This window comes from Phasianus colchicus, chromosome 6 (assembly GCF_987193195.1).
Source record: "Phasianus colchicus chromosome 6, bPhaCol1.hap1.1, whole genome shotgun sequence".
Classification (NCBI taxonomy): Eukaryota; Metazoa; Chordata; class Aves; order Galliformes; family Phasianidae; genus Phasianus; species Phasianus colchicus.
Window position 1 is genome coordinate 32465688 of NC_143441.1, and position 15992 is coordinate 32481679.

A 15992-nucleotide genomic window follows, 5' to 3' on the forward strand; every position below is an offset into this window, starting at 1 on the left:
CCCACAGTGCATCCCAAACAATGTGTCCTTCCAAGGAGCAAGGCTTATACAGGTGGGTAGAAAAATAAAGCAGCAAAACTAAATCTCTTACAGTGTATTTCCAGTGGCATTTCAAATAGAACTATCTCAGCAGGTAGTTAAAAATATTTTGCATTTCTATTTTTCCCTCAGAAAAATCAACATTTTTCCTCAGGGAACAGTTTTCCACACTCTTCTTAATGCATCCTACAGGTTTCCTAATACTAGTGAGAAAAATGACATTTGCAGGTAACAAGGACTTTAGTCTTTTAAAATAATCAGTTGAGATGTAATAAAAAGCCTTAACAAATGTTCCTGAAAAGTGTTACATGCCAAGGGGAAAAAAAAAAAAAAAAAAGAAACCCACGTTGTAGCCAGAGGCTCTATCAGGGAAAGCCAAATAGGAAAAGACACCAACTTCTTGGCCATTCTTTGAAAACTCTCTTCCTTCTCCATTTAGCAACCTTTCACAAGAAATTCATTCTTTCAATGATGTTTTTTATGCAGAGGATCTTATCTCAAATGAAGGTATCTGCATTAACATATTGCTACACCCTGGGTAAGTAAAACATGGTTGAGCCTCGAGTGAGGGTGCAAATGGATGTGACAGCAATGTCTCAGATTGGAAGTAATGGGCAAACAAACATTGCCACATGCAAAATCAGAAAGGAACCAATCTAGTTTTAAGAACTCAGTTGAGGGACAAGTAAAAATATTAGGCTGCTGGCAGGGCACAGTAAAACATAAAGCACCTGTTTAACATTACAGCTAATTGTGAGTGTAGGAAATGGCCCCAGAAGAAATTGGTTGAAGGTGATTAAATTTGATTGTAACGTTATATACAAAATTTGAGGCCCACTGACTGAATTGGAAATAAAATATGCTCAAAAGTCATAGATAAAACAAAAAAGGTTTAATAGAAGGCATAAGCAGCAATGCTAGATGCTAGAAGTATTTTTTGAAGGTTTATTTTTGTCCTCTTGCATTGCAGAAATTCACAGAATAAAGACCATAAAATTCAGAAAATAAGTTCACCTCAAAGTTTAGTGTAGGCACCGTGAACACTTATGTTCTCCAGCATGCTGGACACACTAGGATGAGCAGGAAATACATTTAGCTCTGAGATATGAAGTGCCCAGAAGCAGTGAGATCAGAAACTGCTCTGAAACAAGGCAACTTTCCTCACCTGTGACTCTCCCTGTGTATGCAATGCAGGGCACACGACAGCATTTCCAGTGGCATTTTAAATAGGGAGCAGAACCTGCCCCACTCTCAGCACCATGCAAGGGTTCCCTCTGCACCTGGCAGTTCCCAGACATAACAGTGAAAGCAACAGTTTCTGTTTCCTTTCCTATTTATTCCTCTTTTTCTTTTTTTTTCTACATTATTTTTAGTAAAATTGTTGTTTCAGTTGGTTTGCTTTGTTTTGTTTCCCTTTCTTTCCATAGGAACTACCCAAATCCCATTGCTTGTTGGAGCCTCTGGTTTACTACCGGTCACTTCATACTATATATCTTAATATATCTTAAGGCTTTGCTTTCTTCTCCATGCAACTCTTCCAGCGCAGCACAACCTTCCTCTGTCTTTGGAACTGTTGGTGGCACACACACAGCACTGAGAAACAAGAGGACTGACATCAGTGACTCCTAGGTTCCGAGGTCTTCCAGCTGATCACACAGAGGCTCCCTCCTTTCAATGTGTGGCCACCCAAATCACATTTCACAACATACACCATGTCTAGTAACTTCTCAAATGCTTTCTCACAGCTCTGCCTGGCACAAGTCTCTTGCTGGGGGCAAACACCAAACTCCTATTATCTGCTCCAGACTCATCCATACTGGTGTTTCCCCTTTAACTTAGACAGATGCTTGTGCTATAGCTCTGCTATTCTCTGGTTATGGTCCCTAATTCCTTCGCCACCCCTTCATTTTCTAAGGTTTCAAATACCCAGTGCTGTTATCTGCTGTGGAGAGTAATGAGGTGCTGCTCAGCTCTGGTTACACTTGCTTTAGTGCTGGAACAGCATGTTTGTGGCTTGGTATCAACTAAACAGTCATTGTTTCCAAGTAGCTGCAAGGGGCTTATTTATTGCTATTGGAACCTCTGAGCTCAGGGTGAGGGCTGCGCTTTTGAAAAGCCAGCTCTGTGCAACACAGCAGCACTTCCCACCCCCAACATCCCACAGAAATTAGGCAAACCGTAAGTGCAGCAGAGCAGCTGCCTGACAGACTGATTAGAAAACGGTGTAAAAAAGTGTGAAAAATACTGTATTCAGCTGAAGCTGCAGGGAACAACGGAAGGAAAATAATTAGCCAAGTCAGATATTGGCCAAGGCACTGCGTCTTCTGAGCCTTCTATTTCCTTCATCGTACAGAGGGATCTTTAAATAACTGGTAGTAAACGAGGCTTTGTTTATATCTCACCTTAAAAAGCTACAAGCAGAGCTGTGCACCCTAATAGCATCGTTGGCTCTGACGTGATTCATAGGCAAGGGGGCCATCTGCTGAATTCCCAGCACTGCTTTCTGTTGTATCCTGCAAGGTTTTACCTGGAAGTTGCACAGCCGCGTCCCCTCCAGTGCCGGCACTGCCAGGCTGTGAGGTGACAGCACGCCTCCAGGCAGGCCTGGCTGCAGGTGAGCACTGCAGCACATCTGCCATGGCTCCAAAACCACAGCCAACAAGTGAGCACAGCAATCCACATCAGGCTCAAAAATCCCACAGACAGTATCCCAGTCTGAAATGCACGCAGGAGCTCTGCGTCAAAGTGCATTTCACTAAGTAGAGATTTTCAGAGTGAGAAAACTTCCTACTGCTTGCTCGTAATATGGTCACGAACAGAACTTTTCAGACAAAAGCAAAATGCTAAAGCACGGTGAATCAGCTCTCTGCAACAAGCATTTCCCCCCTCCCACTTACTACCTTTCCCCTCAGCAGTGCTGGCACTGCCCAAACCCAGTGCTCTCTTTCCTGACACTCAACTTACTGGGAACTGTTTCTCATTCCACTCTTCCTAAACTCATCACCATGTACTTCAGAACCCAACTTCCTAACCACTTCTTTCCCACACAGAGAAATGATCAGAGGAAATGTGGAGTTTTAGAGACCTTATAACAATGTTGCCCCAGGTCAACATGTGCAGATGAAGTACATTATCTTTGTAGTCTTCGAATGGCACTGATGGAGGTGGTTTAGTGCTATTGCAGTGGTGGGCTGACATATGGACTTGGTGATCTTGCCTTTCCCAACCTTTACGATTCTATGTATCTTTGGTTTTGGTACTGCTACAGCACATGGTCTCTCTATACCAGAAAGATGGATCACATTTGTTTCCGATGCAATAATAGCAAAGAATGCTAAATAAATACTATGGAAGCATCTAGACTGAAAAAATCCTTGTTCACATAGCCATGAAATTTGATAAAGGTATTTAAAATATTCACCACTGCTCTCATTTTGGAAAGCATAGCCTTAAGTCTACTGACATTTCATGGTCTGTTAATACAACACTTTAAATATAGAAAGGTACACATTATACATTAAAAATTTTGTAGACTCATGAATAAGATAGTTCATAGTATACAAGTAAAGGATTGTTTAATGGTAGGAAATATAACTTATAATCTTCAAGGTTACTTCCAAGGCTAGCATATCAAAAATGGCTGTGAGACATAACCTTTATCTTCCAAAGTTACAATCAGGAGTTATTAAATGAAATAATTAAACAAAAAAGTACAGGGTATACAAATAAATGCCACTTGTCTGGGACCTACTTAGACACAGAAGTGGTCTGAAGTTTAAGTCACAGCTTACTGTTAAAGAAAATATAAAAACCTTAAAGGTGTGTTTGTATGGTGCTACTTGTTGGTTGTTTTTATTTCTTTTTATTTTTTTTCTTATGCTGAAAACAGTTTTATTACCTCAATTATTACTAAATTCCAATACAGATGACTCCCACCTCTATAATATAAGGACATACCCAGGTGTTGTGTTCACTGTTCCCAGTCCTGAACACATTGATGAGCAAGAAGTATATGGTCTGGAAAGTTGAAAGTTTGTAAGCACATAGAGATAACTCCAGAAAAATCACTGTTTTCTGTATGTAAAGTATACAATTATCTAACTTGCCAAGAAAGCATTCCTTATTTTTCACCTGAAACCTGGACTCCCCTACGAAAATATGAAAATAGCGTACATAAAAGCAGTAGTAAAAGCTAGATACTAAACACTTATAAGTAAGAGCTCCAGATCTCCAATTACCCAGTGCCAATAAAACGCTGATGTACCACACACCTGCACTCCCACCACTACACGGAGCTCAGCCCAGCAACCCAAAAGGCTGACTGGCTGCGAAGAGTCCGCACTAAAACAAAGGGCCAAAAAAATAAAAAGAGGTATGAAAAAGTGAAAGTTTCCCCTCAGTACTTTAGAATGAAAGCTAAGGAGTGCTAAAATTCAGGGTTTCTTTTCTATATAAACGGTCAAAAATCATGTAAAAACATCCCAAATTCTGGTCATGTTAATCTCAAAACCAAGCAGTTTTGCTCCTAGCATCAGGCTCAGGAAAGCTCACAGGAAAGAATGTTCCTAAGGAGGGAAAGAGACTTGAGCTTATTTTCAACCTTTTTTTTTTTTTTTTTCCTCCTTTTCCACTAAACTCTCTAATTGACTTCAGACTAAAATACTTCATTAAAAAAAAAAAAATAGATCTTGCTCAACACTGAAGTAAATATTGTTCCTTGATAAGAACAATCAAAACTATTTCCTAATCTTGTACTTGCATTTAAAAATATATATATTCTCCCACCAGTTAAAAGAACTGTCTCAAGAATGATGATTTGTTAACAAAGTCAAATAATTACATTCATCTCCTGAAGCATTTAGGCTGAGGAGAGCTGTGCACACACTCACTATGTAGGTAGGAAGAAAGGCAAAGAAGTTGGAAAGTGAAGGATGTGAAGACACAACGATACTTGAGGGATAATATTTCCCGACACTTGAACAGGGCTTAAGTTCTATTGCGTACAGCACACAGTACTCAGCGCAAAGCATTTACAATCACACTTCCTCCCGCTTTAGACCTTTGAGGTTTTTCACCTCTCGAACTGAGGGGAGAAACCTCTCTCCCGCTCTGACCGCGACCCCTCCGCGTTTCGGGGGGTTCCACGCACGGGGTGAGGTGAGGGAGCGGACACAACTCAGCCGGAGCCGTCCGGCGGTACTGCGATGCTGTGCCGTACCGCACAGCGAGGAGCAGCAGGGAGGGAGGAACCCGCGGGCGCTGTGTCAGCGGGCTGCTGTAGGACACCGGGGGGATTTCAGACGGAGAAGGAAACAGTGGTCGCTTTGCTTCATCCCATCACCGAAAGTCAAGAAACAGAAAGCACAGACTTCATCATCACGGGCGGTTTCCTGAAAGCATTTACGGTGCGGGTGCGTTGTGGGGCACTGCCAAAGCCAAAGGACTAAGTAGTGGGATGGGGGCATCCCCGGCACCTTCGGATTGTGTGAACGAGGCTGCCCGGACCCAGGAGTGCTCCACAGGGACGGAGCACGTTCGGTCCCAGCCGGGGAGCGCTTGGGATGCTCAGCGTCCGGAGGACAGGATGCGACGCACCGCTCCCCCCCACCCCCCTCGGCCCCGAACGCCTATCGCGACCCGCAGGGACAACACACCATAGCCCGGCGGCTCACCGCTCTTGGACGTCCCCAAACTTCCCGCACACCATGCCCAGGCTTCGGGCTCCCCGGCACACAGCCAGCCCGCGTAAGAACGCAGCATCAAAACCTGGGAACAGGCACTGAACCGACACACTCGAAGCCTCCCTCAGCGGCCGCCCCCAACTTCCCCGCAGAGCACCGGCAGCGACCTTTCCTCTTTCCTTTCATCCCTACCTCCCTCCCTCCGTGCGGCGCCGCAGCCCCACGCCCGCCCCTCCGCGGGGACCCGCGGCCACTTCCCAGCTCGAGAAACTTTTCCACGCCGCCCACCCACCCACCCCGCGCCGCGCTCCCACCGCCCGCGTGGCCGTGGGCCCCCGCCCCGCTCCTACCGTGCGGGGGACAAGTGAGGGAGGGAGCGCGGAGGCGGCAGTTACCGGCGAGCGAGCGCCCTTCTTGCAGAGCGGTCCCCTGAAGACGCCTTTGATGCCGCGGTAGTGCCCGTTGCTGAGGTGCCGGGAGCTGATGACCAGGTAGCACGCCATGCGGGGCCCCGGGCGGGCCGCCCGCTCCTCGGCGGCGGCGGCGGCGCTACTCCCGGCGGAGCGGGAGCCCGCATGAAGGAGCGGGCGGAACCGCGGCAGCGATCTCTCCGCCGCCGGCTCATCCAGCGGCCGGCCGAGCGCTGCCAGCAGCAGGGCGATGCGCGGAGGGCGGCAGCAGCCACAGCACATCCGAGGGAGCGCGGAGGCCAGTCCGCATGCTGCTCCGCTGGCGGCAGGCAGCCCCGCGGAGAAGGGCAGCGCGCAACTTGCACAGTCCGCCGCTGCTACGGCCCCTTCCCTCCCTCTTCCTTTTCCTCCTCCTCAGAGCAGGCCGCTGGCAGGCGCGACCGGGAGGGGAGTTTCTCGGCGGCAGCTGCCCATGGCTCTTCCCTCCGGCCGCCCGCTGCCTGCAACCCCGCGTCTTGCCGTGCCGTGCCGCAGCCGGCGCCGCGCCTCACTCACCTCCGCCGGCGGCGGGCGGGGGCGGCGCGGGGCGGGGGCGGAGGAGGGGTCGAGCCGGCCGGGGGCTGGCGGGTCCGGGGAGCTGCGCCCGAGCCCCGCGATCCGACGGATAGGGGACCCTCCTCCTTCTCCCTCTCCTCGCCCAACTTTCCCGCTGCCGGGAGCACCACGTCCTGTTCCCTGATGCCCTTCTCATCCCCTCGGCCACCTCTCTCCCGGCCCCCACGTGAGCCCCGCCGCCCCGCAGCATGAAGCCGGCCGGCCGGGCAGCCCGCGGCTGGTCATTGTGCTGCACCCCAACTTCTGACTTTGCCCACCCCCGCAGCACTCGGGTATACGATGTTGCCTGTGACCTAAGTGATGTGCGGGGAACTGCGAGTAGGACATGCCTCGAGCGCTCAGCGCTGAAACAGGTTGTTCCTCCTTCTGCAGGCGGCGCAGCGCTGTGCGCTCAGGGCTGGCAGTGCAAGCTCAGCTCCTTTTCAGCAGGTCACAGGTATTGTCTCTACTCGGTTACTTACTAAGTCGATAAAAGTAAGTCGATAAATCACCCGGCATTCAGAGTCACCTGCAGATCTTTTATTTCTTCCAAGTAGATTACTCGAAGCTGCAGATAACAAGCATTTCAGATCTTTCGTTTCAACCCTGGAAAGCCTGTGTTTTCAGCTACTTAGTGAATGCAGCTAATTTTAGCCTCAAAAGAGCAGTCTTCCTATAAACATAACATAAATTTAAATTAAAAAGAAAATCTCACACAAGCCTCTGAACTGTATAGATAAAAAGGTCATGACAAATCAAATGTCAGCTTTTGGCCGTATATGTAACATAGTACTGTACAGCCTTAGTATAGAATGCTTCACATACTATATAAAATTTCATGATGCGTATGTGTACGTACACGAATGCCAATAATCAAATCTATTATTACATACTTAATTAATAACTGTATGATGTTACAGAGAAAAGAAAATGCGTATGAAGTTAGAATAACCCAAGGTGGGAGTAGCATATTGAGAATATCCTTTATTAACCATATATGACAGATTTCCAACATTTAAAAAAGAAAAAAAAGGGGGAGAGGAGAGGAGAGGAGAGGAGAGGAGAGGAGAGGAGAGGAGAGGAGAGGAGAGGAGAGGAGAGGAGAGGAGAGGAGAGGAGAGGAGAGGAGAGGAGAGGAGAGGAGAGGAGAGGAGAGGAGAGGAGAGGAGAGGAGAGGAGAGGAGAGGAGAGGAGAGGAGAGGAGAGGAGAGGAGAGGAGAGGACCCACAACTGTATGAAGGGGTTAAATTGAGAAAATAGGTGCAAAATAAACAGGAGGTAATGTGTAGCTGTGCTGTGGACTCATTGCTGAAGGCCATGGTAGAGGGTAGAAGACAGAACAGTCACATGGCTCAGCGTAGTCAGGCTCTGTGGCACAGAGACATTGCCCTGCCCATAGCAGATATGTGTAGGGCTTTTCTCAAGTAAGTCATGATGAAAAGTGACTTCTTAGAAATTACACCACCATACTGAAAAAAAGTTCACAGCTGTTAATTTGGGGGCAGAGATGAGCTGTTATGATTATTTCCTCCCACAAGTCCTGCAAGGGAATGGCTTGAAATTTAGCTTTGTTGGCATATAATTTACAAATTTTGTTAACTATGAGTTTCTTTCTGAAATTCCTCCTCCATGATCCTGTTAAAGATTATAGTATTAACTTCAGATTGCTTTGGGCCTGCAACTTGGTTTCTGACTCCATGGTGAACATGCAGTTCTTGAAATGAACACCAGCATCTTTACTCTCTGACAGCACCACAAACTTTCTGACTTTGCTTTCATATGCTGCAGAACAGAAAGAGAGTTTACATCCCACCCAAACAACATGCAGAGAGGCCTCAATTCTTCTTCTGTTGTGAAGAGACATGGAAATTCCTCTATTCCATGGAGCTTCTTTTGTCCTACATCTTCTACAGAGCATCCAGTGTGGCTGGCCAGCATGCATCACCTGCAGAGAAGCTGCAACAAAAGCCAAAACTCTGCAAGAGCTTCATTGTAGTCTAAGGATAGTACTTTACTCCTTAAACTCATGGAGTCTTACATAGTTCATTTACTAAGACTGTATGAAAGGGAAATGATTTGCCCCAGAATAAACTGCACAGTACCCATTTTATCCTGCTGAGGAGGATGATGTGCTCAATTGACTCTGCTGTGAAAAGTAGAAGTTATTTTAGGCTCATGTCATTTTGCCAACTCAGGGGAATAGCTACTATGACCACCAATCTAATTTATAAACAATCTGTAGAACACAAGCCTCAGAAAATGAGATTAAGACTTGTCAAATGGAACAATGAAATAATTATAACACTCCCTGAGTATCTCCCCAAGTCTCTGGAGATGCTGCACCTTCTTCTCTCTCACTATAGGTCATGTGGAAATATGAATGAACTGTTTGTAGTTTCAGCTGGATTCAATCCTCCACTGCTTCAGATCTCATAAGGCAATTTTCATCTGAGCACAGTGGATGTAAAATACTACCATTTAGAAAATGATGATATCTTTGCAGAAGTGTTAGTGACTTTTCAAGATGCCAGTAAGTAGAGAAGCAGGTCAGCTGTCACTTACAAATGATGATTAGATTAATTAAATGTTCTCCAGTTCATCTATCCCCTCAGTTTACACACGTTTTTGCCATTAATGAAGATTACTTAGCATTTATTGCCCAAAAAAAGTCTGTAAGCTTTTTCTTATTATTCTCTGTAGGGATTGTCCTCATTGCACAATGTGGTGTCAAATTGAAATACCCAGTCTAGCTCTAGAGCCACTGCGTCTGACATACAAATATAATCTGAAAATCAGGCAGCAGAGAATGATATTAATATAATCACATTACTTTTAGTGGTTGAGCTAATTCATGTGTTTCTTTTTGGCTTTAGACAGCACACTGTAGATACAGACTTAAAACTCTGTCTACACTGTGGATTTCATTTAAATTTTATTTCAAAGATTGCTCCTGAAACAAGTACTATTTGTGCACAAATTCCATCATTCTGATATTATCTCCTGTACAGGTAAAGCCTGCAGTTATCATGATTTGCTAGAATGCCAACATGATTGCTCCTCAGGCCTGAGAGCCCCAGTCCTAAAACATTTTTTCTCAATCCCTAATTGTGCTTAGAAAGAAGAAAGACATCCTTCCTCATGCCTCCAAACATGAAAAAACTCAAAGAGCACAAAGAATATCTCTTGGCACCACACCTCTGCAAATTGTACTATAGCAATCAAACACGAACAGAGGGTGTGTAGACGCACAGCTTGAATGCTGCTTCACAGTCTGGTTGTTCTTGCAGAGGTAGTTTAACAGAAGAACCCAAATGAACCTAAAGGAAGAACACCCCCTGATACTGATGTGTTTTTTTCAAGCTGACTTCCTGAGTAAGTGAGAACTTCTTGGCAAGACAGTCTGGATATAAGAATACACAATGAGGTTCCTGACATTTAGCAGCGATGTCTTAGCATAGCTTTACAGCATATATTCTCTTCAGATGTAATGGAGATTTTAAAGCTATAAATCAATTCCTGGCAATATAGGAAGATCTTTGGAGTATAATTGCTTAAACTACATAATTGTCTGTCTCCAGTTCATCTATCCCATGCTGCAATGTGAACACAGCATGCCAGAAGTAGAGCTGCAGTGGTCAGTCTTCAGATAGATCCAGAGGTGCTCAACACCAGGCTGGTTGGGGCCTGATCAGGTGGGTGGCAGCTTTGTTTATAGCAGGGGTTGAGACTGGGTGAACTTTAAGGTCTCTTCCAAACCAAACCATTCTATGACTCTATGATTCTATGTATACTATGATTCTGTGATTCTATTATCTCCATTCTCGTGGTCCAAAACTACATCTGATTCCTTCAGGTGAGAAACAAACTCCTGCCTTGCTGACTGATGACAGTTCTTGAAGTCAAAAATCAGTTTCTCTAGAAACACTTAGTTAAATTGTCTGAATACAGCCATAAACTCTTACAAAAACCTAGAGAACACTGTTACATTAAATGTCTTATTATTCCACCTAAAGACATAATCTAATATAGTATGTCTTAATTCTTTGTAATTAGAATGATGCTCATCACTGTTGAAAGTTTGATTTCTTTTTCTCACTGCAGCTCATGTTTGGGGAACATTTTGTAAAGTTTGATACTTATTTAGAGTTCCGGGCAAATACAAAAACAAAAGGTGAGCTGTCTTGTGTAAAACTTCTGTTTTGCTTTCAGTGAAATGGCATCTTCAAGTGTCTGCTTTTGTTGTTTTTTCTTCCTGCATCATTAGTGGTACCAATTGCACTTTTCCTGAAGTAAGGTTTGCTAAATTCTTCATTATATCTGTCTTTATTTCTTGAATTAATTTAGTCCCTCCTTATTTTATTTGACTTGAAGTACTTATCCCGACATTTTTAGCCCTAGTCTGCCTCTTTTTATCTAAATAGTAGTTACATTCCTCTTATGAATCACTTATGTAAGCAGCTTTCTATTACACGAAACTTGAATCTGTCGAGTTTTATATGCTTGAAGCACTGATGGCTAAGTTACTCTACTCTCTAGTTCATGTAGAATCAATGGCATCGTTTTATTTTGGATGGAGCTTTTTGGAATGTCTCAGTGCTGAATAATCACTTTATATATTGCATCTTGCTGATAACTGAATAGCCAGCAAATAAAGCAGTCTTCATGATGAGCAAACCAAAGTGCGTGTGTATCATCAGTGAAGAGTGGTAAATCATGCCCTATTTTTTTGTATGAGCCCACGCTCCACTGACTTTAAGAAAGTCAAATCGTTGAACAAGAATCTCATTCAAATAATTCATCTTTACTCTAACATTTCTTTGGTATATCTCTCATATGATATTCGGCAACCTCTCTGCATTACTTTCTCTATTGCTAAAAAGAGGCAATATAATGTTTTCCTCAAAGTTATTGGGAGAGCTACTTGATGAATGTTAATTCCTACTAGGAGATGTTGAGGAAGATTGATGATTTCATAATCAGTTAAAAATATGCTAGCAATCTTTGTTTTCAGGAGGTTTCTGGACAGGTCACTCACTTAAGGTAATAAATTAATTGAATTAATAAGACTTTAATTCTGTATTAACTGAGGCTCAATAGTTTCAGAGTGTGAACAATAATGTAAAGACATCTTTCATTTTCTATTCAAAAATATTATTACGTGGTTTCTCCCTACTGTTAACTGCATTCTCTACATAATTAAGGATGGACTTAGAAAGAATGATGTCAAGTAGCCACTGATATGAAAATAATATAGCAGAACTTCAAATCTATTTTTGTAGCAAATCCTTTTTTCAAGAAAGGTGATACTTGAAAGAGATGAAGGTGTTACAGTGTTTTCATACACTTGCCAATTTATTATGCTTACATAAATATTTAATACATCAATCTCTTTCTAAAGGAAGAACATGATTCGCATTCCAAGTTATATCATTTTATTACATTTACTTGATAAATCTCACCAAAATTTTAATTACTTGATGGGCATTCACTGGAGTGTTTACACACATTTTCCATTGCTCATTGATGGTCATCAGGCTGATCTCCTGGGCTGAGCACTGTATGTGCTAGTGGCCTTAATATCCAGAAGTTGAATAAAGTTATTGCTTTTTATTATTAGGAACTAGAGCTGAATGTTAAATAGAGAACTGCTATTCCCAAATGACTTTAAAAGGATGTAAAGAGAAGGAAAATATTGTTTAATCTCTCCATCAATAGCCATGTTATCTACAGACAGACAGTGAGGCTGTGGGAGTATATTTCATCCACAGAATCACTAACTTCAATAACCAACATAACCACATCTGTGAATCATTTTTCCTACTAATACTTGTTTTCCTTGAGAAGTGATCCAAAGGCTATAGTGAAACAGGCTGGCAACAGGACAGGATCCCTCTTGCAAAGGAAGAGCAAAACCAACTTTCATTGCATATATTTAACCATTGGCAGTATAAGGTGTTTCCTTCCCCTTGGTGTGATCTCCAAAGGTCATTTATTTGGATTGCCTCGAGAAACACACATGTCTGTACTAGTTGTGTACCAATACATGTAACACCTACAGGAATTCCACAGACAAATTCAGTTTGACAAGTCAGTATCACACTCTTTGTCTTGCTCTAGCTTTTCCATAAGACATCCATATATCATCAGCACATTATTATCATTTTTTCTCTAGCTAATGGACTCTCAAGCCAAGTTAGTAATAGAAGATTTCACACTACTTTGTAAAAAGTAGTAAAGAGAAATAAAAAGTAAAGAGACTTCAGCTTGGGAAAAGAGAGGGCTGAGGAATGCTTGAGATGTCATACAAGTTGGATAAAGATCACTGAGCTGGGAACTTCACGCATGTGGGTCACAAGGAAGCAGCAAATAACTACAGACGTTTTCTGATGGAGAGAACCACTTAGGATGGCAGTTCACTGAGCCCTTCTAGATACAGAATGGCTAGGAGAAAATAACCCTTCAGAATGAACAGAAAAAGAAATGAATGTAAAGCCTGCTGAAATGCTGGGGGATAAAACGGCATTTGTTTTGTGTATATTATCTATATACACATAAACCTATTATATAGATACTATTTTTAAAAGTATGCATAAATATGTATCTGTTGTCTACATATTAGAGTAGATACATGAATGATGTAGAAATATATATGTGTGTACATATATATATGCTTAAAATGTTAGCACCTGATTTATTTCCTGTCCCTCTTGTTCTCTGTTTTTCCCACCGCAGTGACAATTTTTATTTTTTGTTAGGAAACAATGAGAGGGAGGTAATTTTGCAGTCTTCAGCAAAGTAGTATAGAACTCAAGTCTGAGACATTCACATCCATTAAACCACTGTACTATCTCAGATCTACATGTTTCCATGGAAGTATTTATTATGCACCACAACAAGATCACCCTGTTAGCTCTGTATGTATGCTGTTGCCAACATTTCATCATCTGTCCATGGTAATGCTTCAGCAGAAAACCTTTAAAAAGATTTTACAAAGAAAAGTATGAGAGGCACAGGAAAAAATTCAAACCGACAGCAGCACTTGTCAGCTGATATCCTTTGGAGTTCAGCTGTTTACTGAGCAAACACTCCTTTCCATTATTAGTTGTCTATGAAATAATAATGAAATAATAGTGCTTTTTAAGACAAGAACCAACATACTTTCTCTACTGCAGACAAGCATGCTGACAGTTTTTTCAGTGTATTATAGAATCATAGTATCATAGAATCACAGAGTCATAGAATGGGTTGGAAGGGGCCTCAAAGATCATCTTGTTCCAATCCCTGTTGGAGGTCTCTCCAGAACATTCTGTTTTCCAGACTGAAAAAGCCCAGATCCCTCAGCCTGTCTTCATAGGAGAGGTGCTCCAGCTCTCCAAGTATTGTCATGGCCTTCCTCTGCACCTGTTCCAACACTTCCACATCTTTCTTTGTGCTAGGGGCCCCAGGCCTGGAGCCTCTACTCTAAATGGGGCTTCATACGGGTAAGGTAGAGAGGGACAATCACTCCCTCTTCCTGCTGGTCTCCCCTCTTCTGATGGATCCCAGGATACCGTTGACCTTCTGGGCCGCAAGTGCACACAGCTGGCTTATGTTAAGTTGTTCATCTACCAGGACTCCTAAGTCTTTCTCTGCAGGGCTGCTCTCAAGGAGTTCTCCCAGTCTGAATACATATTTAGGATTGCCCCAGCTCAAGTCCAACACCATGCATTTGGCTTTGCTGAACCTCATTAGGTTTACACGGGCCACTCTTCAAGTTTATGAAGGTCTCTGTGGATGCCATCTCCTACTTGTATCAACTGCACCATACAGCATCTTTTTTTTGTGTTACAAATGTTTGCAAAATATATTTAAACCATAAGAAAAAAATGTGAATGCCATTTTAATTACTTAAATTACTTCCTGTAATTAACAACAGAAAAAGGAAACGTAATAAAAGAAAAAGGTGAAATTTGCTCTCAAAAAACACATTAGCACAGAACTGCATAGCCCCTGCCCTCCACGCTATCTCCTAAAGTGTGCTGAAGTTGTTCACAGGCTTACTGACATGTGCATAGGTGTATATTTCATCTGATTTCATCTGAGGTATGTCATTTTAACAACTTGCTTATGGCCAAAAATGTCACTGTTTTCTGTGCAGAAATAAAATAGATGTTTGTTTCAAATTTAAATTTAGCCTCTATTTTTGCAGTCATTTTATGTTCTAATTATAACAATCTAATTTGTAAACAACACATGCTGAGGTTTTGACAGTGAAGTTCTGATGAAACACAGTACAAATTTTAATTACATGCAGTTCTAATACAGTGAGCACTGCAGCATTTCTGTCATCTTTGAAATGGTAACAAAATGTAAAAAAAAAGTTTTTGAAATATGAGCACGAAGGTAATGAGATCAATAAATGTCAGCTAGAAAAAGTAATCACAACTCTAGAGACTCACTAACCTTTCTACAAATTCTAGAAATAATGGACTGGCTTGGGATGAGGAATTCTTTTAAAATGGGAAACAGATATAATTATAAGGGGAAAGTGAGCCAAAGACTGCTGAATAATACCGAAAGCATTGCCTATTAGGAGACAAAATTGTTTAAGAAAAGATTAAGAGTAAACAATCAATATTTCTGCTTTTCCTCCCTAAATCCCCACCAGTATACTTCCCTTTATATCTTATGATTTAAAGAGCAAAGTATGATACAAATACATATGTAAATCTAGAATTAAAATATGAAATATGACTTAAAGGGTAGAAACAGATAATAGTTTTCCAGACTGATCGCCTGATGCTTCTCTTGGGGAGATAGAAATGTTAGAACATTAATTGATCTCCAGATAAATTCCAGATATTTAACACTCACAAGATTTGATGTTGTATCATTTCTATATTTAATTTATGCAAACCCAGAGCTTAAGCATGAATTAATTCAAGACATGAAATTGTGTGCTAGTTTTAATGCCTCATGGTAAAATCTAACTTCCCTAAGAGAAAACGATTTATATGCAGAGTGTTAGATTAAGTAATTCTTAAAATGCTGATATTGGTATTTATTTTTTTTTAATTAAACATGCAGAAAGCATTGAACTTGAGGTGACAAAGCAAGGGAAACAAACATTTTGTCAAACTCATGCAGATGGGCAACAATTTATGAATGAAATATACTTTTTTTTAATTGTTATCATTTATTGAAATACTGCAAAATTCTGTAAGGATTCAGGTATACAACAAATTGATTTTAGGGAAATTAACTTTTAAAAAGAGGGCAAACATGACAA

The 15992-nt window shown here is 42.2% G+C and overlaps 1 protein-coding gene across 2 annotated transcripts in view; it reads right to left on the reverse strand.

Annotated features, from left to right (window-relative positions):
* Nucleotides 1-6679, reverse strand: part of ZNF804B (zinc finger protein 804B) — a 205270-nt gene extending 198591 nt beyond the window's left edge. Inside the window, exon 1 of one of the 2 annotated variants that reach the window (XM_090142839.1) lies at nucleotides 6116-6679. In XM_090142839.1, the coding sequence (XP_089998965.1) occupies nucleotides 6116-6412 (297 nt within the window). In that variant the 5' untranslated portion in view covers nucleotides 6413-6679. Of the gene's footprint in view, nucleotides 1-6070 lie in introns of both variants that reach the window. The other variant, XM_090142838.1, reaches the window with a different exon arrangement.
* Nucleotides 6680-15992: the final 9313 nt, after the last annotated feature.